Consider the following 24374-nt stretch of genomic DNA (forward strand, 5'->3'; position numbering starts at 1 on the left):
ATTTTAACAAAACGCATTTGACTATATATATATATATAATGTACCGGATCGTCTAGAATCGGCGATACTGCGCAGATAAGGAAACATTATAAAAGTGTAAAAGTCTAAAGATTTGCGCAACATTACGATGTTTGGCAAATCTTTAGACTTATCAAACTAGAACCTGCTGATCTTTTCGTATCATTCGAAAGGAAAATACAGTACAAGACATTTCTAAACATCTGTAAAGGTTTACAAAATGCACTCTCATGATTATTATTTGTAAAGAACAACGGCTGCGTGATTTTATGTTTTATATGAATAAATATCGAACAAAGATGGATGAAATTCTTTTATTGAAGTTTTGAGAATTCAACTTTTCCGACGAACAATTTTTTTTCTTTAGGTACAATGTACTACTTTACTATGAAAACCGTTTCTAGTTGCTTATGTTCCGATAAACCCCATATTCTCGACCCACACAACAAAACTGGTTGAACAAGGTTTTCGTATATATCGAAGACAATTCCACCGACGCCACAAGATGATCTATAAATTTCGTATAAAGTGTTAACAAAGCAAAATGTGCTCTATCCTCTTGAATAAATCTGGTTTAAACAAAGACAATCATTCATTTGTAAATGGCTTTAAAAGGTGACATAATCCATCGTTTGTTGCTAGGACCCAATGATTCCGCGGAAATATGAATGCAAACCGGTTGATAACACTGATGTAATAGTTCCCGCAGAAAAGATGGATTATCTAGATCGTGGATGCCTTCAAACTTTATATACTAATTTAAAATTAAGTCGCTGCATTTGTTATACTCGGAATAGCATGCCTACATCTAAGCGAGTTAAAGATTTGATGAGTTGATGTGGGCAAAGCTTAAGCATGCACATATCTATAGTTGATCGAAGAAGATGTTCGCCACCATATTTGTCAAAGAACCCAGGCTGCTAACCTGGACACTGAAGCTCAGTGGGAAGCATCATTCTTTCTGAAATAATGTGATGTTGAGATTCTTCTTTTCCTTTTTTTAAGCAAGGTGGTATTATAATTTTCGTTTTAAATGATCTAGGACAATTTGAAGATTTCGAATGATATAGACCACATGCATTACCATTACTTACGAAAGATGACTTTAGGAATCTATAATCGTCTGATTGATATATTGTTCATCTTAGTATATCGTATCCCAAACATCGTCCATTGTGTGTGCCATGCTGTCCGTCTGTCTTGTAGTTCGAAAGATGAAATACTATAATATGAAACAAAATCAAGATGCGTCTGGCCGGGTTTTTTTTATGTATAACCCTGCGTATGTGCGTAATTTTTGTATCATTTTATAATGGTTCATATGTGTAAAAGTTTTCTTGTGGCTCAAACGGAAACTAGGTGACAGTTTCTTTCGTGAACTACTGATAATCATGTAAAAATTTGCTGGTCTTATGTGTTTGTGCGTTTCAAAGTACATTCCACGTATGTTTTACTGGTTCACAGCGCAAGATATATAGATTTTTCGTAAAGGGTGTTCGAGTTGCTTTCCTGTCATAGGCCTTTCTTTAAGTCTAAGTACATATTAAGTCAGGAATAAGCTATTTCCGAATATTTCAGATGGACCATTAATCCGTAATAAATTCGTTAACTACTATACTGTCAACAGATTTATTAAAACGAAAGCGGTATCAAATACATTAAGATATCAAACTTTTATTATCCATGCTTGCTTTCCTGCATGCCCAAACCTTCTTTTAGTCTCATTGGGTCATTAGTACCAACATTAATAAAGTTGAAAAACATAGGTTGAACGGTTCATTATTTATTGCATGGAAACTGTTGGCAGCCTACCGCCTGCCGTACTTCAAAAATTCGGGAAAATTGCGGGAAAACTCGTTTAAATACGTATACGTATACTCAGGTACATAGGTTACGGTTACCTAATTTAAAATTTTTATTGGCACCTATCAGATTCCCGTCGATTTCACTTCGAGTTTTTAAGATTGGAGTTGGAAATATTATCTAATCTTCGTCAAGGGAGTATGAAATGTACGAACGCATGGTGCAGATCGACGTTCTTTAATAGGATCTTGCATAAATATTTACCCAATCAGTTGTTCTTGAACCGAATCGGTGGTCTCTCGGCTACTTGTTGGCCGATTCAACCCAAGGACGTTAAAGTTTGTATTTACTTCTTCTCCGTAGATCAGCTCAAGATGGTCAGATCACAGCCACAATAATCAAAATCTTTCAGTAAAGTAGCTAGTATACAGCGTTAAAATCAAGTCTAGAACGTCCGTCCCGAATGAAGGGACAACACGATTTTAGCAGTTTAGGATGTACAATTAGGGATCTGAGAAAAAGAGGAGAAAAAGAGAGAAATGCGAGAAAAAAATAATACAAAAGCTGGATTTGGGAAATTGGCACCCGTGTCACCCTCCCGAATTTGCATGAGCAATGAGCCGTTGGACATTAACCATGTTAACAATCCATCCACCGCATGTGCACCTCTATACGACGTTACAGGAGAAATGAATGAAAGCCTCATAATAGTATTATGCTATAACTTATTAGGAATCTGTTACGTAAAACAATCTACCTGCGACATCCCACCAATGCACGACACATTGACCTGCCCTGAACTGGAAACGTTATTCAATAACAATGGAGCCAAAGCGAACGCAAACTTCACCAAAGCCATGCATTCGCAAGTCGAAGGTCAAAGTAACTCAATTTGATTGTGGACTTCCTTCACTAAATATGATGAACCAATTGGCAAATGACAAAAGACCAATCTTCTATTTGCATTTGCTTAGATGTATCCTAAATGACCAATATGCTATTTATGTGCAGTGGCGGATCCAGAACTTTTTATAAGGGGGAGCACGCTCCAGTGATTCCCTATATAATCAACCAAATTTTTCTTACAAAAAGGGGGGGGGGGGCACCCCTGCCCCCCACCTGGATCCGCCTATGATGTGAAAAATAAAGGTCATATTTTTTTTAGTTTCCATTAATATGGTGTATCAACTTACAACAGTTTATTAATTTGAGCGTTGTAGTTGCTTAGATCTAGACCAACAGAAAACTTCAGTAAAATGATTCATTGTTGTTTGCTTTACGTCCAGTGGCAAAAACTCCATGTATATTCAGGTCCTGCAATAGGGGGGTCATCCAGGCTTTTTGGAATGCCACTGGAGACTGCAAAATGAGGTAATTTTGAAATGGGATAAAAATTGAGGCTTTAAACCAGTCACCTACAGACCCTCAAAGTCTTGTCGCAAGTGGTTCTTATTATCCTGACAGGGTATAGCCATAGCACCATCTCTATAACTAGAGGCTTTTGCGTTGCTTTCAATAATGGCCGCTTTTAGTAAAAATCAGAATGAAAGGGGAACAACACTATTAAGCGTTAACGGACAATTTCAGTAATGTTGACATATTTGTAGATCTTATCCTGCTGATAATGTTTCCTTTCTGAAGTTTCTACTTATCTATTATAGTTTCCAAGAAAATAGGCAAAAAATGCAAAAAAAATGTCATTAATTGGCAATAACTACAAACAAGTCGACTGAAGATTTCGGCCATTATGGCCCATTTTTAGATCTTGTCTTGCTAATCATTTGTGCTATTTAAAGTTTCTATCTATCTATTACAGTTTTCAAGATAATAGGCAATAATGGGAAACATTGTCATTAAAGGGCAATAACTTCAACAAGGAGTTGACTAACGAGTTTGGTCAGGTTGACTTACTAGTAGATCTTGTCTTGCTGATTATTTTTGCTTTGTATTGATTCTTTCTTTATTTTTTTTATCTATCTATTATAGTTTTTAAGATACAAGGCAAAAACACAAAAAAAAATGTAAAAATCGTCATTAAAGGGTCAATAACTCTAATAAGGAGTTGTCTGGCAATTTTGGTCACTTGACTTATTTGTAGATCATGTCTTGCTGCTCATTTTGCATTTTACAGTTTCGGTCTATTATAATTTTTGAGATAATAGGGAAAAAAAATTTAAAATGGTAAAAATCATCATTGAAGGGCAATATCTCCTATAAGTTGTCTGACAGTTTTGACATATATAGACAATAGGTAGAACTCAACATTCTGAACATTTTAGCTATTGACAGAATTTCTTTATTTATAGTGTTTTTCAAAATAATAGGCAAAACTTGTCAGCCATCTTGGTTGGCAGGCTGGGTCATCGGACACATTTTTTAAACCAGATACCCCAATGAAGATTGTAGCCAAGTTTGGTTAAATTTGGCCTAGTAGTTTCAGAAAAGAATTTTGTAACGGCGGATGCAAAGTGACGAGAAAAGCTCACTTGGCCTTTCAGCCAGGTGGGCTAAAAAAAAAATCTGATTTAACGTCCCCATTCCAACAGGGCCTGGCTGCGAATTTATACATCCCATACAGCCAAACAGACACCCTGCTTTGGTTAGGGTTTTACTGCCAGTTAGAAGACCAAGAAATAACCACATTTCTATGCCCATGTCAACCTTGTGTATCATAATGTGGGACTGAAATAAACTCGACACAGAGACAAGTTTCGCAGTCCAGTGTATGTTATTTTGATGGGTTGATGCTATTGTGAAGAGAAATTAAAATATCAATACTTTTAACATCTAAACTATGCACAACATTCAGTCAATGAACTCAAGGTGCAAAATAAACTCTGAAAATGAAATATGCCATTGCTTAATTATACAATTGCAGATCAAATATATAACTTATCACAAATGGTTCCCCTTAATCTGACCCGAACACAATCTTTAATTATATGTAAACTATGCAATTTTCTAGGTCAGTGAACCATGACTAAGGGCATGGGGCTATTTAATCTCCATGGAAATGAGACATATAAATGCTAATACTACATATTGGCATAATTAGTGGCTCACCTACAACTGAACTAAGCACAAACTTTTATCATGTAAACTAAAGTCAATATACAAGGAGTCAGGGGTGGGGGTTAATCTCCATGGCAATGAGATGTGCCTTTGCTAATAAACTTCATGCCAAATATCATTGACCTGCCATTAGTGGTTACCCTTCAAATGACCTAATCCCAAATTTAAGTGTCAATGCTGCTGATGGAATCAACATGACTAAGTCTCAGCCTCCGCAACTTTGTAGAAACAAGACAAAAATTGAGCACTTTGAAAAGGTTGGGATACACATGGATGAAATAAATGCTCACAAGGCATCAAATAAAATTCCTGACATTGAACTAATAACCAGAAAATTGCTATCAGATCAGGTCAACAACAAAGTTGAAAATCATCTCATAAAAATCTTCATCACCCTTTCCCAATCTCAATGACAAGAACAGAATGCTCCTACATGAACCCATTGCATATATGTGTCCTAATGGATTTATATTACCAGAATACAAGTCTTTTATTAACTAAACTTTGCAGGTATGTTTCCTTGACACCCCTTCTCTCAGCACAAATTTCATACACTAAGTCCTGCTTTAAGTTTTCTTTTTTCAGTAATGTGGAGATCCGGTTTTACTTGAGAAGTGTGACAAAGCCAAGTAAATCTTACTAAAGCTCATGCAAAATGTTTTCTTTGGGTATTGCAGTCAATGGCTCTTTTTTTATATACATGTACATTGTAATATCAGTTTATCATATTGTATAATGAAACCCTTGCATGTTTATCTGTTGGTATTTCACAATGACTGTAAATTGAAATGGGTGTAAATTCACAAAATTAAATCTAACCGCCTTTTGTAACATGCTGATAATTTGACCAATTCTACCTAACCACCCCCTTTTTTTCAAGCTTGACTACCATGACAACTCATTACAAAATGTCATTTAACTTGAATATATTTAGGTTCTTTGTCAATGATTAGGTCAAACGAACAGAAATTGCATCATGATTATAAACCAAATATAAGTTCATTTGTGCAAAATGCTGACAATCATGACAATAGCAGGCAAACTACAAAAATAACCAAGACATTAAGGATCATTTAGAGTGAATTAGGTAAATTTGTAGGTTTTAGTAAATAAAATGGGGGAATGTGTCCATAGGACACAGATGATGCCCCCGCTTGCACATCATATAAAGTTATAAAGGGGCATAACTCAAGAATTGTAATAGTGACACCACCCAATTTCGAACTTGATCTGTATTATGTGGTAATAAGCATTGTGTATACGTTTCATAACATTTGGTTGAGGCAAACTAAAGTTAGAAAACGGAAACGAAAAATTCAGCAATTTCTCCATTTGTAAAGGGGCATAACTCTAGAACTGTCATAGTGACGCCACCAAAATTCAAACTCGATCTGTGTTTTGTGGTAATAAGCATTGTGTATAAGTTTCATAACATTTGGTTGAGGCAAACTAAAGTTAGAGAAGGGAAACCAACTTTGGGACGTACGGACGGACGTACAGATGGACAAGGGTAAAACTTAATGCCCCCTCTGCTACGGCGGGGGCATAAAACGAATTGGGTCAGCTGAATCTATATAATTTTTCTCTGTTTCGGCTAAACAATGCTAAATGTTTCAATACATATGTACAATGTACAATGTACATGATAAATGGAAAGCCATGAAAAATTCATCTTTAACTATCATACTCAAATGTACTGCAACCTTTTAAGTCATGATGACCTACATGTTGGCTGTTCAGCTGGAACCTCAGACTTTAGTTTAAATCTAAATACAATCATGACAATGTAACACAGGGACAAATAAATTGGTTCCAAATTTTGAGTAGACCAATCACAGAAGGGTCATTCCAGTTTCACTGCTTTTGACCTTTTTAAAGCCTTTTTAGTTTTTGTCAGTGAAAAAATTTAGTTTTTCTGCAGTTTTCTGATCAGTTTATACATGTTATAGCCACCCTTGAGAATATACCCCGGTAGTGTTCTTAATGTGTAAGTGGCAAACTTATAATATATAATTGGTAGTTTATGATAAACATCATGTGAGATTTGAATCAATATTTGAAATCACTGTACCTATCTGAAAATTAGATAATAATCTCAAATCATCACCGATATGCCATATATGCTGAGACTATGTTCCTACACCACCATTTTTAGTATACATGTATGTACATTGTGTTATCATTATGGAATGTCAGATGTACTTACAATTCATTTGTCTGAATAGGGAAAGATTTAAAATATATCATGTATATCATGTATATAACAAATATTGAAAGGAAAAAGCCATGTGTACAAAATGTTCTTAAATGATTCACCTTTTCACCAAATACTTACCTAACAGTCTTCAATGAACATATTTTTAAAATTTGCTTCTCATATAATTTTTCACTGATTTTTCACAGAACAAAATCACTTATTTTGGAAGAAAAGCCTATCACTGAAAGTGCACAAGTTTTCATCATAATCATTTGATAATCACATTCATAGTACTTAGTACTCATATACTGTGAACTTCATAGCATTCCTTGCATAAGCCACAAAGCATGCATTTGAAATGACCAAATAGTAAAGTAATAGAATAAGTGTGTGATGGAAACTAAGATTTCTTTCTTTCCAAATGCAGTCTCACTCCTAATACATGTGCATGTATTCATCTTTAATTTTGTAACAGAATTAAATTCATTTTAAACACTGGACAAGTTTAAACAAATTCCACATGACAGAATCTAATTATTCAAGATTGACATGATTGATGGGATCATCTTCAAGAACTCCTCTCTTCTCTGAACAGGGCCATAACACAAATTTACGAAAACATGAAACTTTCGTCACCACATCCAATTTGAATAAAAAAATATTTTCAAGATTAATTTTGTCGATGAAATAGCCAAATATATGTACATGGTACAATGAATTTTTCCTGCACTGAATTCACATCTTTTCTACTGTATATTTCTCACACTAATTAATATACAGCTGAATCAGATGCAGTCACACCATAACATGGGATATATTTGAACTTTTGTTATCTCTGTTAATATATATATATATTAACAGCATAAAGTAAAACACAGTTTCACTTTAAAATCATGTAGCAACATTCTTCCTTCATTCCCACATTTCTTCAGTGAAAATTTGATAAATAATTAACTTTTTTCTCATAAACATACACACATCTCTAAAATCACAGGATTTCCACAATGCACAAATTAATGAAATTCATAGAATTGATTATGTATATTTTTATCGTAGATTACTACCTAAAGGATATGCCTCTAGGTCACACTAAACAATCATACAAGCAATTAAAATTTAAAATGACGAACACTAGACAAAAATTGTGTCACCACAAAAGCTGCAATACTACTATATGATAAATTCCACTGGAACATCGAACACTTGTGAAGGACACATATTAATTATATAATGAAACACAAAGCAAGAATTATATATAGACCACAATGCACATTTCATAAATGCATATTCTGAAAACCACTTGAATATATTCCAAGTCTTTCTGATATCTTTGTCTTCATTGAAAATAAAAGTGTCAAATTTCTGACATAGACACAGTTCACAAATCAATACTAATGATGATCAACCATGATTATTGTTTATGATGAATCTTGATGATAATTTACGGTATATGCACTATTTCACATCAAATTTCATTACTTCTTCATCAGTTTAGTTCCTATTTGTTGGTATCAGGATAAACAGAAGCAGTCAATTCATTTAAGACTGAAACTTTATGTACTCCTAGTCGTTACTCTAAACAGCTACATCATACAATCCAATAACAAACTAAAACTGTCAAATTTATGGTCGCAGAATATTAAAATAACAGGGAGTGTTTCCTCTTGCGAAGCTGTAAAAAACCAAGATAAAAGTCAATTAAAATACATGGATATTTTGTGCTTTACCAAACACATACATTGTAGCTTGTTCATAATTATCATCAATAACGATGAATCAGAGGCCTACTCTCTGACTTGATATGGTTAAATCTTAACAAGAGTGCAACCGCTGAAATGTCTCTTTGTTTTACTTATCGTTGAATTTATGTCAAAGTCTGTAATATGAAGGTTTTACAACAATTATCACATAAACTTAACATTATCATGATCAATGTTCTATGAAAATGAGGTCATGGTCAGATGAACCAATGCCACAGACATGTGCACCTTACAATCATTCCATACACCAAATATAGTGCTCCTATCGCTAATAGTACATGAGAAACAGATCAAACCATAAGATCTTAACATTGAATAATTAACCATGAAAATGAGGTCAAGGTTGTATGAACCCTGCTAGAAAGACTTGTACACCTTGCAATCATTCCATTAACTAAACCTTGTTGACCTATTGCTTAGACATGTTATAGTATCTGATAAACTGACAAAATTACGAAAAGCATAACATTGACCAATGAACCATGATAATGAGGTTAAGGTCACATGAACCATACCAGACTGACCAGTACACCTTACAATCGTTCAACAATAAATACAAATGAACTATTGCTACTAATATCTGAGACACAGAACTAACCACAAAAACTAAATATTGTCCAATAAACGATGAAATTGAGGTCGAGGTCAAATGAAACCTGGCAGTCGCACATGTACATCTTACAATCATTCTATACACCAAATATAGTTGACCTAATGCTTAAAGTAAATGAGATACGGACTTGACTATGCAACTTTAACCTTGATCACTAATCCATGAAATGAGGTCAAGGTCAGATGAACCCACCTAACAGACTTGAAGACCTTGCAAGGAACCCATATACCAAATAAAGTTATCCAACTACTCATAATAAGAGAGTATTTAACTTTCCAAAAAAACAGTTGTTTTTTTTAAGCAGTCACCAAACCATGAAAATGAGGTCAAGGACAATGAACATATGACAGACGGAAACTTCGTAACATAAAGTACAAGGTATGAGGCATCCAGGTTTCCTAGCTTCTGAAATATAAAGCTTTATATACATTAACAAAATAGTTTACGCCGTTGCCGGCTTGTATTCCCCATGTCTCACATACTGTGACTTTTGTGCAAGGCGATACAAAAATCTTAGTGAGAACCTTGATATACAACAGGGATCATCAGAACTTATAGTCTGTTTGAAATTCTATAAATATTCAAAAATAAATTATTGAAAGTTTTTAATTCATATTTTTTTCTTATTGTTATTCTAACTTTGGTCTCAATTTGTGGTAAATAATTAAACATACTGGTATATTTCTTTAGTAAATTTCACCAAATGAACAACTTTAAAAAGTACTTTAGCAAAAATTACAAAATTAATCATCAAAGTTTGTGTACTTTATGTACTATATCATGTATATACCAGTAGATATACACTGCAAAATAAATAAATGTGGATAGTGTCCACATGTGGACACAGATGCCCCCGCTTGCATATCATATAGTTATAAAGGGACATAACTGAAGAACGGTAAAAGTGACGCTACCCAAATTTGAACTTGATCTGAGTTATGTGGTAATAAGCATTGTGTGAAAGCCTCATAACATTTGGTTGAGGCTAACTTTAGAGAACAGAAACTAAAAATTCATCAATTTTTCTATTTGTAAACACGCATAACTCTAAAACGGTTGTGTATAAGTTTTATAACATTTGGTTGAGACAAACTAAAGTTAGAGAACGGAAACGAAAAATTCAGCAATTTTTATGTTCATAAAGGGACATAACTCAAGAATGGTAAAAGTGTCGCCACCAAATTTCGTACTTAATCTGTATTATGTAGTAATAAGCATTGTGTATAAGTTTCATAACATTTGGTTGAGGCAAACTAAAGTTAGAAAACGGAAACAAAAAATTTGTTCTTGATCTTAGTTTTGTGGTAATGAATATTGTGTATAGGTTTCATAATATTTGGTTGGGGCAAACTTCAGTTACAGAATGGAAACTAAAAATTTTGCAATCTTTCGATTTATAAAGGGGCATTATGCATAACTCAATAATGGTTAAAGTGACACGACCCATATTGAACTTGATCTGTGTTTTATCAGTGGAAGTCAAAATTAAACATTGCATTGTATCAAGCATTGATTGTAGTTGATTCAACTATAATCATGGACATAGGAAGATAACTCCAATTTTAAAAATTACTTGATATTTAGAAGAAAATAAAAATTTTGCAAATTTTCCATTTATAAAGGGGCATAACTCTAGAACGGTTAAAGTGACACCACCAAAATTCAAACTTGATCTGTGTTTTGTGGTGATAAGCATTGTGTATAAGTTTCATAACATTTGTTTGAGGCAAACTTAAGTAAGAGAACAGGAACTAAAAATTTTGCAATTTTTCCATTTATAAAGGGGCATAACTCTAGAACTGTTAAAGTGATGTCACCAAAATTCAAATTTGATCTGTGTTTTGTGGTAATAAGCATTGTGTATAAGTTTCATAACATTTTGTTGAGGCAAACTTAAGTTAGAGAACAGAAACTAAAAATTTTGCAATTTTTCCATTTATAAAGGGGCATAACTCTAGAACGGTTAAAAATTCAAACTTGATCTGTGTTTTGTGGTAATAAGCATTGTGTATAAGTTTAATAACATTTGGTTGAGGCAAACTCAAGTTAGAGAACGGAAACCAATTTTGGGACGTACGTACGTACAGACGGACAAGGGTAAAACTTAATGCCCCCACCGCTACGGCGGGGGCATAAAAATCTGATTTTTAACATTTACTTTGGAAGATTTTTAAAACTCAAATGGACTAAAGTCAATGTTTTTTTCGACTGATTTTTATTGTTTGCTCACATCTGTCCAAGGTGGATGAGGGTTAGGTTCCCTCAAACCTGTTGAACCCTGACAGATTCTCTATGGTTGTCGTTTGCTGCTGTTTTTCAAGTTTGTTTTTCCATTTCTTTGTGTTGTTCATATAGTAATCAAGCTGTTAGTTTTCTTGTTTTGTTTTACATTTATTTTCAGCTTGCTATGCAGTATGGGTTCTGCTCATTGTTGAGACCACATAGTGACCTGTAGTTGCTAACTTCTACATCATTTGGTCTCTGGTGGAAGGTTGTCTCATTGGCAATCATACTACATCTTATAATTTTCATTTTGGAATAGCTTGAACATGCAATGTTATTCATATTGTAGATACATGTATCAACTAAACTTTACAGTTGAAGAACAGCAAGTAAAAAAATCTGTTTGTGATGATCCTTTCTGTTGTGTAAATCTATAAAATACATTTCATTCCTTTTAAACTACAAAATGTCTGCCTATATGAACAAACCTTTAACTTGAACTTTCTTGTTGTTGAAGTCATCCAACTGTGTTAAACTTCAGCAAGACTTCCTGAATAAAATACACTATTTGCAAGATTAAAAACATTTGGTAAAACAATTCATTTGCTTATGTACAAATCAAATTTCAACAATAACAAAAACATTCTGCTTACATGTCACAAACTTAGGAGACAGAATTTATATAAATGTCTTAACTGTTAAGGTTGCTATTTTATTTGACATGTTTGAAATTTACACTTCAGAAGTGACTGTGCATATCTCATGAGCTTTTCCACAAATTTTAACTGCTGTGGCTATTACCAATAAAAATATGTTTATGAAAATTAATTCAAAAGAAATTCTTTTTTTTTTGCATTGAAATTAATTGACAATCAACCCCAGTGACAGAATGTCCCTCAAGCATGCCAAAAACTACAAAAACTGATTTGGCTCACACATCACCATGAGCACTGTCACTTTCAAAGTGTATCACATGAGAATTTTGGACAAAATTAACAAGTAGGTACATGTATATACATTTTGTATTTTACAATGTACTTAGTCATGTTAGTTGTAAAATCAAGACTTGGTATTGACTCAAACTCAAAGGTACATGACATGTTTGCAAACAACTTTTGTTTCTACTTGAACATGTTGAAGGAATAGAAAATACAGATAATGTGCATGTGTGGAAATACATGTCTTACACATATGGACATGTGACTTCTGGGTACAAAACAATTTAATAACTTTACAAATATAAATTCTATTATTAGAATAACTATACATGGTCTCAAAATACATGAAATATGAAACTAATTAGGGCAATGCTTAAAAACAGGTAGAATGCACAGCTTTGCCAAGCATTTCAATCTTTTTTTGGAGAGGAGTACACATAAAATTTGAGTTTTGAGATAAGGTATAGTTATTCTCTTTATTATGTTTATATTGCAACTCTCTTTTCCAAATAAATCAAAAATATTTCGGTTGAAATCCAAATTTTGTATAATCCTTTATAAATAAAATCTTAATAAGTTTGGATTAATAATCTGAGCTGCATATTGATAAGCTGTATTTTTAGAACAAAATTGTATTTAAAAATATAAATTTTCTCAACTTGGAAAAATTTATATTTATAAAAGGTTAAGAGTGGAATATCACCTGCATTAGTACAAAATAATTTACAATGTACCATGCATCATTAAAAATAATTGAATACCAGGATTTGACAAAGTATGCTACATATTTTTACTTAACAGGGTCCTTGAATTATACAATGTACATAATTAAGTTCTTCACCAAAAATTAAAACAGAAGAATTAATTAATTTCAATAAAAAAGTATAAGCAATAAAGCCCATGCTATTTTGACCCTTAACCTAAGTGCAAAATATGTTTCCTGTTGCCCCAATTTTTAGCCCACCCTGAACCTGTTAATGTATCCCTGATATTATATCAAATGTATGCAAAACATAGCTACATTTATAATTTCTATGCTATTGCAACATGAAAAATTGCACATATTTCATTATCTGATAATTTCTTGCCCATGTTTTCAGATTGTTCAGCAATTCGGACATGTAAAAATAAAAAAAATAGTTTGAAAATATAACTACATATTTATGTATAAAATTAATTTTATGAAATTCAATTTCCAACAGAGCTTCTCAAATATTTCAATCTGATATTTTGTGCATTGCACAAAGTGTTGTCACCTAAAAATTCTGAAATTTATTATGGCAAGAGCTTAACCACTGTTACCACAAACACTTGTCTATCATGCCTATAGTTGCAAACTGTCTTTTAACTAATTCAATGACAATGGAAAAAGTAACATATTTTTTATTTTGTGGAATCAGGATCAACAAATGTTCATCCATAACAGTAAACATCATTAATATTGTTGTTTAAATGTTTGGAGACTGAATGAACTTAAAAGAATTTTGATCTCACTAATTTATTTACAACACAAATATGAATGAATCATGATTACAATGAAGGAAAAAAAAAACACATTGTTACATGTTAATACATGTTCATTCATGTCTATCATGTATAATAATGTATTTTATTTTCATGAATTGTTAAAGTGTCATTTACTGCATCCCAGTCTGATCATTTAAATATTCACAATATTCATTCTAAAGTTTCAAAAATAAATATGATACAAATATTCTATATTTGACATAATGACAATCAGAAGAGAATACTGATAAAATAATTAACAGATTGACTGAAGATTAAAGGTTATGTCAAAATTAGAAATATGTTTCAACTTGTTATATAAACATCTATAAAATGTAAATTCTTAATAAATGATGTAAAAAAAATTATTTAAATTAACCTGCGCCAGTAACAACAACAATGACCATATAATCATCTGGTACTAATTCACTTGGAAGATGTGTTGCTTTGCTGGTCAAAAATTTGTAGCCAAATTCACATGGAGGAAATGCATATAGAACACCAACATCATCTTTGTCCTTTGACTCATATGAAGGAAGGGAAATAACACCTGCTGCCTCTTTCTGTTTTAAGTAACTAACTAAATTTTTCAATGGTCTTTGTTGAACACTTGGGTCTTCATAGTTTTGAAGTGTGCTTGTCATAGCTAACAAAATGCAATGTCCTCCTTTTCCAGCACTTGATACACGTTTTCCAACGTCTTCTAATTTAGGCTGATCAAGCCTTAATCTCTGTTTGACCTTTAACACTGGTGTTTCTGTTGAATTAGGATCTCTCATGAGGGTATCAACAATGGTTACATTTCCACTTACAACATGCATTCTAGCAGGGAAAGCACTATTTTTCAGAATTACTGCACCATTCCATGCAACAGGTAAACACTTAGCAAGATCTGGTATTGATGTTACATTTTCAATTCCCATGTCTGAACTGTCAACTGAGTTTTTCCTTTCTTTCCTTGAATCATCATGAGGATCAATTTCACCAAGTTCTCTTTCTTGTGAAAAGAGTGATTTTTTTTCTCTTGATCTTCCTCTAGAATCAGGGTCCTTACTAAATCTTTGATCAGGTGAAGTTGATACCTTCCTTCTCCTGTAATCATCTGGAGATAAAGGTCTTTTTCTACCTTCATCCCAACTACCACTATGCCGGAGTTCAATGTCAGGATTTCTGTTATCATTTTCACGCCATTCTTCCCTTGTTCTACTTTCTTTACCTTCACGCCTTGATTCTTCATACAAGGAAGTACCGTCACGATCTCCATTGTTTTCTCCTCTTTCAGGACTCATGATATGATTTGGATCTGCAAAATCAACTCTAAGTCGTTTTTTATTATCCGTTCCTCCCATTGGAGCACCACGCATTTCTTGACATGCTGCTTGAGCAGCATCAAGATTATCATATAACACATATGCATAGTCTTTACCTCTTGGCCATTCTATTCTATTTATCATCCCAAATCTATCAAATTCTTGTTCAAGTGTTTCATGCGTAATCCATGAACCAAGACCACCTACCCATAAGCATGTTGTTGCAGTCACTTTACCATAACCAATCTTACACTGAAACCTACCAATATACTGTCCAGATTGTTCCACTTTGGCTTTGTGAGCACAGTCTAAATTAATGAACTTTATAAAGGCATAAGCATTTCCAGTGCCTCTTTGAGGTCGTTTTATATCAGTATCTTCTATGGTACCATATCTCCCAAACACTGTTTTTAATTCTTGTTCAGAAATATTGTAATCAAGATTGCCTACAAATAATGTCCTTGTTGCATTTTCATCATCCTCTGGCTGGATATGATCTAGATGATATGGAAATTTGTCATTTCTTTTAGGAGCATTATATGAGTCTCCTTGATTGAATTCTGGGTTTTCCCTTGGAGGCATGTTACGAGGTGGTCCTTGGTAAAATCCACGACCAGATGGTCTTCTGCTGCTAGGATATCCTCGAAAAGATCCCCTTCCTCTGTAGTTACTACTGCTGCCATAATTGTCATGGCGCTCATAATGAAAATTATCGTTTCCAGGGCTATGGCTTCGTTTCTTTTGATACACAGCCTCTATTCTTACAGGTCTATCAAAAAGAACAAGTTTGGATTTCAAATGTTTAGATTCACGTGCATCTTCTGGGTACCTGAAGTTTATATATGCCACCCTTATATCACCACTGTATGTAACATTAACATTGAATTCTCCAAACTTTTTGAATTCGTGATAGAGGGTTTCTTTCAAGACGGGAACAGGGATTTTCCCGGAGATGTTACTTATACAAATAGATCTAAAATCGGGTTGTCTATTATCCGGCCTTGAAGGAGGGGAATAGTCCATTCGGTCATCTCTGTATTTAGCACGAGGTCGATCCATTTCATGATCAATGTTACGGTAAGATTTTTTCATTACCATGTCCCTGCGAGGGTCTCTTCTATCGTACATATCTGGTGACATTCCTCTGCCCATATCATGATCAGACATGCGATATGATGACCGGGACCTTTTACTTATTGGGGAATGGTCTCTGATAGGTGAACGCTTCATTTTTTGCAGTGTTTTTCACTTTCTTCGACACAATCTTCTATTATAGGACGCGATTCATGAAGCCATATTTCTTTCAGCTGATTACTGCGCGGTAGTCGTAATATATGTATCTGTCATAGTATGATTGGTTTTGCTTATGCATTTACCAAAGACAGGTAAGAATATTTATATGTATGTTGCTAAGACTTTACAAACATTAATTTAGGTAATATATTTGCACCTGTTTGGTGAACTATTTGCGTTCGAAATATATAATAATGTGATGGTAAATAGTACTTCCGGGGGCGTGGATGTTGGTTAGTAGAAAAGCATGATTATTATCCGTACCCGTACCAAGGATTTGTATAGTAAATCCTTGCCCGTACGGAACTTTTTCAATTTTCCAACCTATTTTTCCATAACCGAATGAGCTAGGTGAGTTGAAATATAAACCAAGGTATCTGTATTTTGAAAGACATTCAAGATATATATTTTGTAACTCGGTTACATCAAACTTTCTCACTTTGTTGAAATGATCATAATTATAAGCCTATGCAAGCACTAATATTTTGCCATTAACATTATCTAAAACAGAGAGCAATGGCAATTAATAACATCAACGGTACCAATTTTACTTCACCAGATTTGCTTTTCGTTTAATAATGTCTCTTCTGTGCTGATCGAGGCAAACTTGGATATATGAAAATCCAAAAATCTCAAGACATCTCAATACAAGACATACAAAAGTTGAAAAAACTAAACTTTAAAAAAAGACCAAAAGTAAAGGCAATCCGTGAAAAGAATCAGAGCCGCTATCGCATGCCTTTAGCAGAATTGATAACTGATTAGAGTGTGTCTGTTTAAGTCCATAATACGCTTCCGTAGTTTACATGCATGATCTATTAAATAAAAAAAGATCGTAAAGTAGTGTAAAAATGCCGATTCTACACCACCTCCAATTTTATGGAAGAAATTCACCATCTTACCTCTAAAATTCAATATAATTGGTAAACGAACAGTTACTAAGTAAATAAACAACATGATGGCATTTTTTATCAACAAAAATTGTAAAAACACATTAAAAATTGAAATAAAAAGAATGACAACTGATAATAATATGGCTTTTTTACAAAAGTATTGTGAAGAACCATTTAAACCAGCAAATGTTAAAATACCAAATAACGTCAACTTGTTGTAATTAGAACCCTGGGAGATGTAACCAATGATTGGTGATTTACAAGCAAATCCTTCATTAGACTGTGCAAAAGAAGTGGGGTGGTCGGCTTCGAGATGGCGTAATATTTGCAATGCCAAATTCGAAGCCGATCATGATTACGATATCTATGCAGACATCGGAAAAGGTCACGATACTCCAGTGTTAAAACTGTCAAAAGGGTAAAAAAAATACCCCACCCCCCCCCCCCGTACGGCGAATAACGGCTACCACACTTTCTGCTTGAAAACATGAATTTTTTTAACCAAAAAATGTTGTAAAAATAACACGGCGAATAACGGCTACCACAAATTTTAGATGAAAGTTTAAAATAAATAAAAACAAAAACGCTCAAAAGGTACAAAAAAATAAGTAGATAAAATGTATAAATCTTACCAAAAAAAGGCAGAATATATTACAAAATGAGGTAGCTTATTAAAAGCAAAGGTTGACCAAATGAATCTTAAATTTTATGACTCGATGTCAGTATTGTAAATTTTATTGAAACAAATTGTATAAAAAAAAGATACAATTGTTGAACAAAACTAAAAACAAATAGCAATAAATGTGTTTGTTAAAAAATAGTATACAATTTTTTAAAACCTTTGGGTAGGTAAAAAAAAAATGAAAAAAAATGTATTAAATTAACCAGATAAATAGTAAAAAAAACAGGGGGGAGTTGTGGTGTTTGTTATTTGTGCGGTTTTTTTTTAACAATTCTTACAACTAACAATACCAACTGCCATTTCGCGCTTTTTAGTTGCTGTAATGTTTAAACCTTGTATTATTAATCTAAATTGTTCTTTTGGAGCTAATTTTAACACATCGCGAGTAGAAAAAAAGAGAACCACGATAACATTTCCCATCCGTTCCAAGGTAAATATGTACTTCCCTAGAATTAATTTTGGATACACATGCCAACTCCTTCGATGGCTGTCCCAATTTCCAAGGATTCTAAACAAACAAGCTGCTTTTGTCGACCAAGTAATATTTTTAAAGCAAATGAATTTGGTGTCGGTGGTTCTGGTACCATTTCGGGTATAATTCCACCAGAATCCAATCTTTATAAAGCATTACTTGCCACCAACTTAGTTTTTGAATAGTAATGTCGATTTCCACTTAAAACCCATTTTTCCATTACAACTGTGTAAATATTTCTACCACTTAAATTGTATATAAGACGCCCATTGGTTGTTTCCTTAGTAAGTAACTCCAAAATACTAGGAATTTATTTCCTTGAACTAAAATCTGCAGTATATGTTCTTTTGTCTGTTAGCAATATGTAGTATAACCCATGGTTACCATTACACGGACCAATTGTTGTTACTACAAATTCTTTACCTTCGTCTTCCTTTTTAAACGTTTGGTGTCGATTTTGGTACAAACTTTCGTACATTTATTTTTTCTAGCAGCATTTTCCTTTTCGGCAAGTTTTGTAAAAACAGATGTTTTGCCCATACCATTTTTCGGTGTTCTGTTTTACGATCCATATATTTTTGCCTTTCTGCAATGGTAGTATTTTCGTAAGTTTGTTTTTGCATAGCTTTTGTCCCAATTAAAATTGGTTGTAAGGAAACTTCCAGTTCGAAAAATTAGAATCTTCGTTTGCTATTTAGGTTGGAAGTTGTTGTACAAATATAAAATCGATCCCATTACATGCAACAATTCTCATATCGTTTTGGTTAACAAACTCCGATTTAGCACTTAAAAACTTATTCAAATATGTTTTTCCACAAGTCTTGTACGTAAATCGTCGCTGCATATTTTTGAAAGGATTTTACCCCACAAGAAAGTCTGTATGTTACCTTGTCTATTTCCTGGGACTATTATACTACTTAGTATAGTCCCAGATATTTCCAAATAAAATATGTGTATTGGTTTTGTAAAAGTTAATTCGCTTGCCATCCAAAGTAGTGTTTGTTCCAATTTTCGTTCTTTTTTACCATATCCAATTGTATATAAACACTACCTATACTTTTCCTGTGTGTTCGTTCACCCAATAAGTTAATGCTATTTCCCCAGCATCCTTGCAAAAATAAATGGATGTAGAATTTATTTGGTACAATAACGCCTTCCATTGGGAAACCACCGGTGTGGAATAACATAATATGGTGTGGCAAATAAGTGTTTCATTTTGAAAGGATTTCTTTTAGGTCTTCTATACTAGGCATGCGACCATAAAATGTGGCATCTACCCGTGTTAGTTCATTGTTCCAAACCCTTTGGTATACTAGTAGTTTCCCTAAGACGCGATCCAGGATTATTACACCAATCACAAAGGTGGGTTCCAAAAACTCCTCGTACACTTGCACTTTCCGCGGCCATACTTTGCACAACTTTGTTGTAAACTTTACTACGAAATGCACACCCTTTAAATGTTTGCATGTATGTAAGACAATTTCCACCAACACTACATGTATTACGTAAAATGGTTCCAGAAAAGTTTTCTTGTTTGCAAGTAGCTACCTCCTCGTCTATATCTATTACATCTTCGTCCACATCCATTTCAAAGCAAATATCTTCATCCCTATCTGTTTTGAAAGTATTTTTGTTTTCCATACAAACTCCGTGTTTTCCCAACGTATAGTCTCGTAATTCCGATCGTTCAAAACTGCCAGCAAAATCTATAGTTACATCGTCGTCGTCCAATTCCATTCCTTGTTGGTAAAATTCTGTATTTTTAGTACAGCAAAAACACCTTCTATTTTTTTGTCTTTGCATGCTACTTTAAACTGTTGTCGGTTTTGTCCTAATTTCGCACCTTGCGCCTTAACAAATTTTGTTTGGAATTTAGTCCCAAGTAGAAAGTAAAATAACAAAAAAAGCGAACTCCAAGGAAAATTCAAATCGGAAAGTCCCTTATCAAATGGCAAAATCAAAAGCTCAAACACGTCAAACGAGATTGAAAAGTTGCATGTTGTAACGTATAAGGGAAATTTGTACTGTACATATCATATATTTAGTTATTTTTCTAATACCACTTTTACGTGGTACTTGTTCCCCAACCCAACTGTTTACCTACAGGAAAGGAAACACAAAAACTGTCTACACAAATATCTGGAAGTTGGATCATTTTATGGCCACGTTTACAAAACTTATTATAATCTAAATTGCCTACTTTTGTTTCGTTATTTCTTACTACTAATTGTCCTATAATTTTGGACATATCTTTTGTTTTTCCACACACATCTTTTCTTGGTAAATCGTAACGAATATCTGTTTTGGGATATAAATTAATATTTGCCATAATGGTGTTCTAATTACTGGAAGCCGTTTTCTTTAACTTCTTTAATTTTTTTATGGTTTTAATACTTTTGGCTACTTTTTGTTGGGTTATACAAAATTGATGTGTTCGCTTAGGGGCGTTCATCGTTATTGGGCGTTCGTTTTAACACTCCATCGCTTAGGGGCGTTCGGTCCATCGCTATAGGGCGTTCGTTCAAACACTCCATAGCTTAGGGGCGTTCGGTCCATCGCTATAGGGCGTTCGTTCAAACGCTTCATCGCTTAGGGGCGTTCGATCCATTGCTATAGGGCGTTCGTTCAAACGCTTCGTCTCTTAGAGGCGTTCAATCCATCGCTATAAGGCGTTCGTTCCATTGCTATTCACGGGTGTTTTAATAAATTATTGTTACCTTTTTTAGTAAAATTGTACTTAAAAAAAATAATTGTATAAATCCTTTTTTTAAAATACACTTTACATTATAATTCAAATTTTAATTACATACCATTTTTTTTAACGCTAAAGTGTAGTCGTTATTCGCCGTAAAGGGGGGGGGGGGGGTTACCTTTTGAAGGATTTGCTTGTAAATCACCAATCATTGATACACCTCTTAGGGTTCTTATAACGACAAGTTGACGTTAATTGGTATTTTAACATTTGCTTGTTTAAATGCTTCACAATACTTTTGTAAAAAAAACCAAGTTGCTTTCTTTAAAAAAAAGAAAAGCAATACGTGAACCTAAGACCGTGTTTGCTTTTGAATTGAAATAATTGACTGTGATTAGAAGAAGTCAGTTGAAAGTGTATAATTACATCTACTATTTGAATATACATTTTAAAGCTAGACTATTTTATTTAGTACTTGGGAATGTACATAATTTTCCCGATGATAACCCTTTTGCAAATCCCAATTTCTACAAACCGGATGACTTATGCAAATTGCACAAACCAATCGCAATATAAATTTATGCACTCAGTTTGCTTTATAATCTGGAATTCTGCATGCATTTATTTTATCTATCATATCTTTATATTTTGCTTCCTGCATGGACCTTCATGTTCTCAATTCGTTATTGAAGCTGTCAGTACTCATGGTAGATGTTAATTGTATAGATAAATCTAAAGTCCAATTTCCATGCAATGAAACCTGTGGCATGCAACTGATTGGGACATCTTATAAAGAGACTTTTTTTGGTCTAATAAAACATCTCAAATTTTAAGGATTTCCTGATTTTACTTAAATCAATTCAAATATTCTACAGGGAAACTTGGTTTTGCCGAAGAATATCTTAATTCAGAAATTTTATGAATACCTGTACATACCCTCAAAATAACCAATTTATATAAAAAGGTATGTAGATATAAAAAGATACCAGAATTAAAATGATGTTCGCCACACGCAAGACTACAAAAAAGCATCAGTGACACTCATACGAAAAAAGTTAAAAGGCCAAATAAATTACAAAGTTAAGGAATCTATTCCTTGGGTAGACAATCCTTAGCTTTTCGAAAAGGTCAAAGTTTATTATAGGACAGTGACTCAAAAAAGAAACAAAAGAGAAACAGCTAGAGGTCAGAATACCGTAAGTAATGATGACCGTGCATGAAAGTCACATGTCAATCTCTTACAGTCGTGTCCTAAATTTAGATAAGAAAAACGAAAATGCGCATTCACGAGTGAAATTAGTATTATTGGAATTTTTGAGAACGCAAACCGAGAGTGTGCGTTTGAAATGTGATCTATAATGTGAATGAATCAAGACGTGTAGGATAGTTGGGCAACACAGTGAATACAATTTTCAAAACCGTACCATAGTACAAATATGTAGATGTTATAAGGTTAAACTATTAAAACAAACAAACAAAAATACAATCGAAATTTTATAATAAACATAGTTTAATTACGTTCCTGTTAGTAATTTTTTTCCGAAAAATTTTAATATATATACATGTAGTATCAATAAACACAAACGTCAAGTATTTACGGACGGACATTTTATTTATCAAATGAATCTATTTTTAAATTCTACCATTCCACTATATGAATAGATTACTATACAAAATATAAGCAAAGACTTATAAATCCATACTAAAACATTACAAAAAAATTAACATTATGATAGTACTTAATTAAATTTTGTAATGATTATTGTAAATTATTATTACGTTTTTTTTTGTGAGCTGCAAGGATTTAAAATCTTTGTGAATTGAAAACACACAAGTATTTTTATTCACGACCGTTTAAAATTTAAATATTTAATTAATTTATCTTACTTTCCGTTTTATGGATATATTACAATACAAAAAAATAAATAACAATTACTTATAAAACCTTACTAAAACGGTAGGAAATAATTAACGTAGAAATATAATCATTATCAACATTTTTTTTGTATGATGCAAGGATTTGTTCAGATTTTATTATTATGCATGTTTCATTTACAAATGAATATTTAAAAATACCAAAGCATAGTATCTTGTCATATAAATACTTATTTCTTAATTGCAACTCTGAAAATATTCTGACTTCAATTTAATATTTAGTTTCAACAGAAACATAAATACAGTATATATTTTGTATATATTTCTTTGATTTCTATTGAATTAATTAAATTGAATACTTTTGATAATAATTTTATCTTTCTGTTTTCCGATCTAATATACACATTTAAATCAGAATGTTCTCTCCTTAGTCTATGATGAAAATACACACGTGGTTAAATCTTCAGACATAATTAGTTTACATGTTATCATGACAATGCACAATACCACGTTATAATATACCTAGATACACACAGTGTACAGGGGTCGTTTTAAAACAAATATAATTGCGTTGTCATAATACTTGTTTAAAAACTTTCAAATCAAAGCGCTTATAAACATTCACATTATTAAAAACACATATGTTTTGTGAAAAGGCAAAAAGGTTCTTATATTTAAACGATTTATTGACTGCAACCTAGCCTTATTGTTTACTTTCCAATTTACTTTGATGGTGTAATGTCACGTGGTAGCCAAGTCATAGAGGGACCGTATCAAAGACGTAGATAACTACCTGTATAAATGATCGAAAACTTTCGAGACGTTCCGAGAATTTTATTCCGACTTCCGGCCGAGAGATATCGAGTGGCCCATAGACACATCCAAACTCGCCAATATATAAGCGTGAACCCCTCAGGGGGGTTCACGCAAAAAGCCATATTATTATCTGTTGTCATTCTTTTATTTCAATTTTCAATGTGTTTTTACAATTTTTGTTGATAAAAAATGCCATCATGTTGTTTATTTA

At 33.1% G+C, this 24374-nt stretch overlaps 1 protein-coding gene across 1 annotated transcript; it reads right to left on the reverse strand.

Annotated features, from left to right (window-relative positions):
- Nucleotides 1-8121: 8121 nt before the first annotated feature.
- Nucleotides 8122-16905, reverse strand: LOC127711174 (RNA-binding protein spenito-like). The gene is made up of 3 exons (XM_052217132.1): nucleotides 14510-16905; nucleotides 12175-12236; nucleotides 8122-8762 (listed from the first exon to the last, which is right to left on the reverse strand). The coding sequence occupies exons 1-2, from the start codon at nucleotides 16668-16670 to the stop codon at nucleotides 12217-12219; spliced, it is 2181 nt and encodes a 726-aa protein (XP_052073092.1). The 5' UTR covers nucleotides 16671-16905; the 3' UTR covers nucleotides 8122-8762; nucleotides 12175-12216.
- Nucleotides 16906-24374: the final 7469 nt, after the last annotated feature.

The sequence above is a fragment of the Mytilus californianus genome, unplaced genomic scaffold (genome assembly GCF_021869535.1).
Source record: "Mytilus californianus isolate M0D057914Y unplaced genomic scaffold, xbMytCali1.0.p SCAF_1, whole genome shotgun sequence".
In the NCBI taxonomy this organism is placed as follows: Eukaryota; Metazoa; Mollusca; class Bivalvia; order Mytilida; family Mytilidae; genus Mytilus; species Mytilus californianus.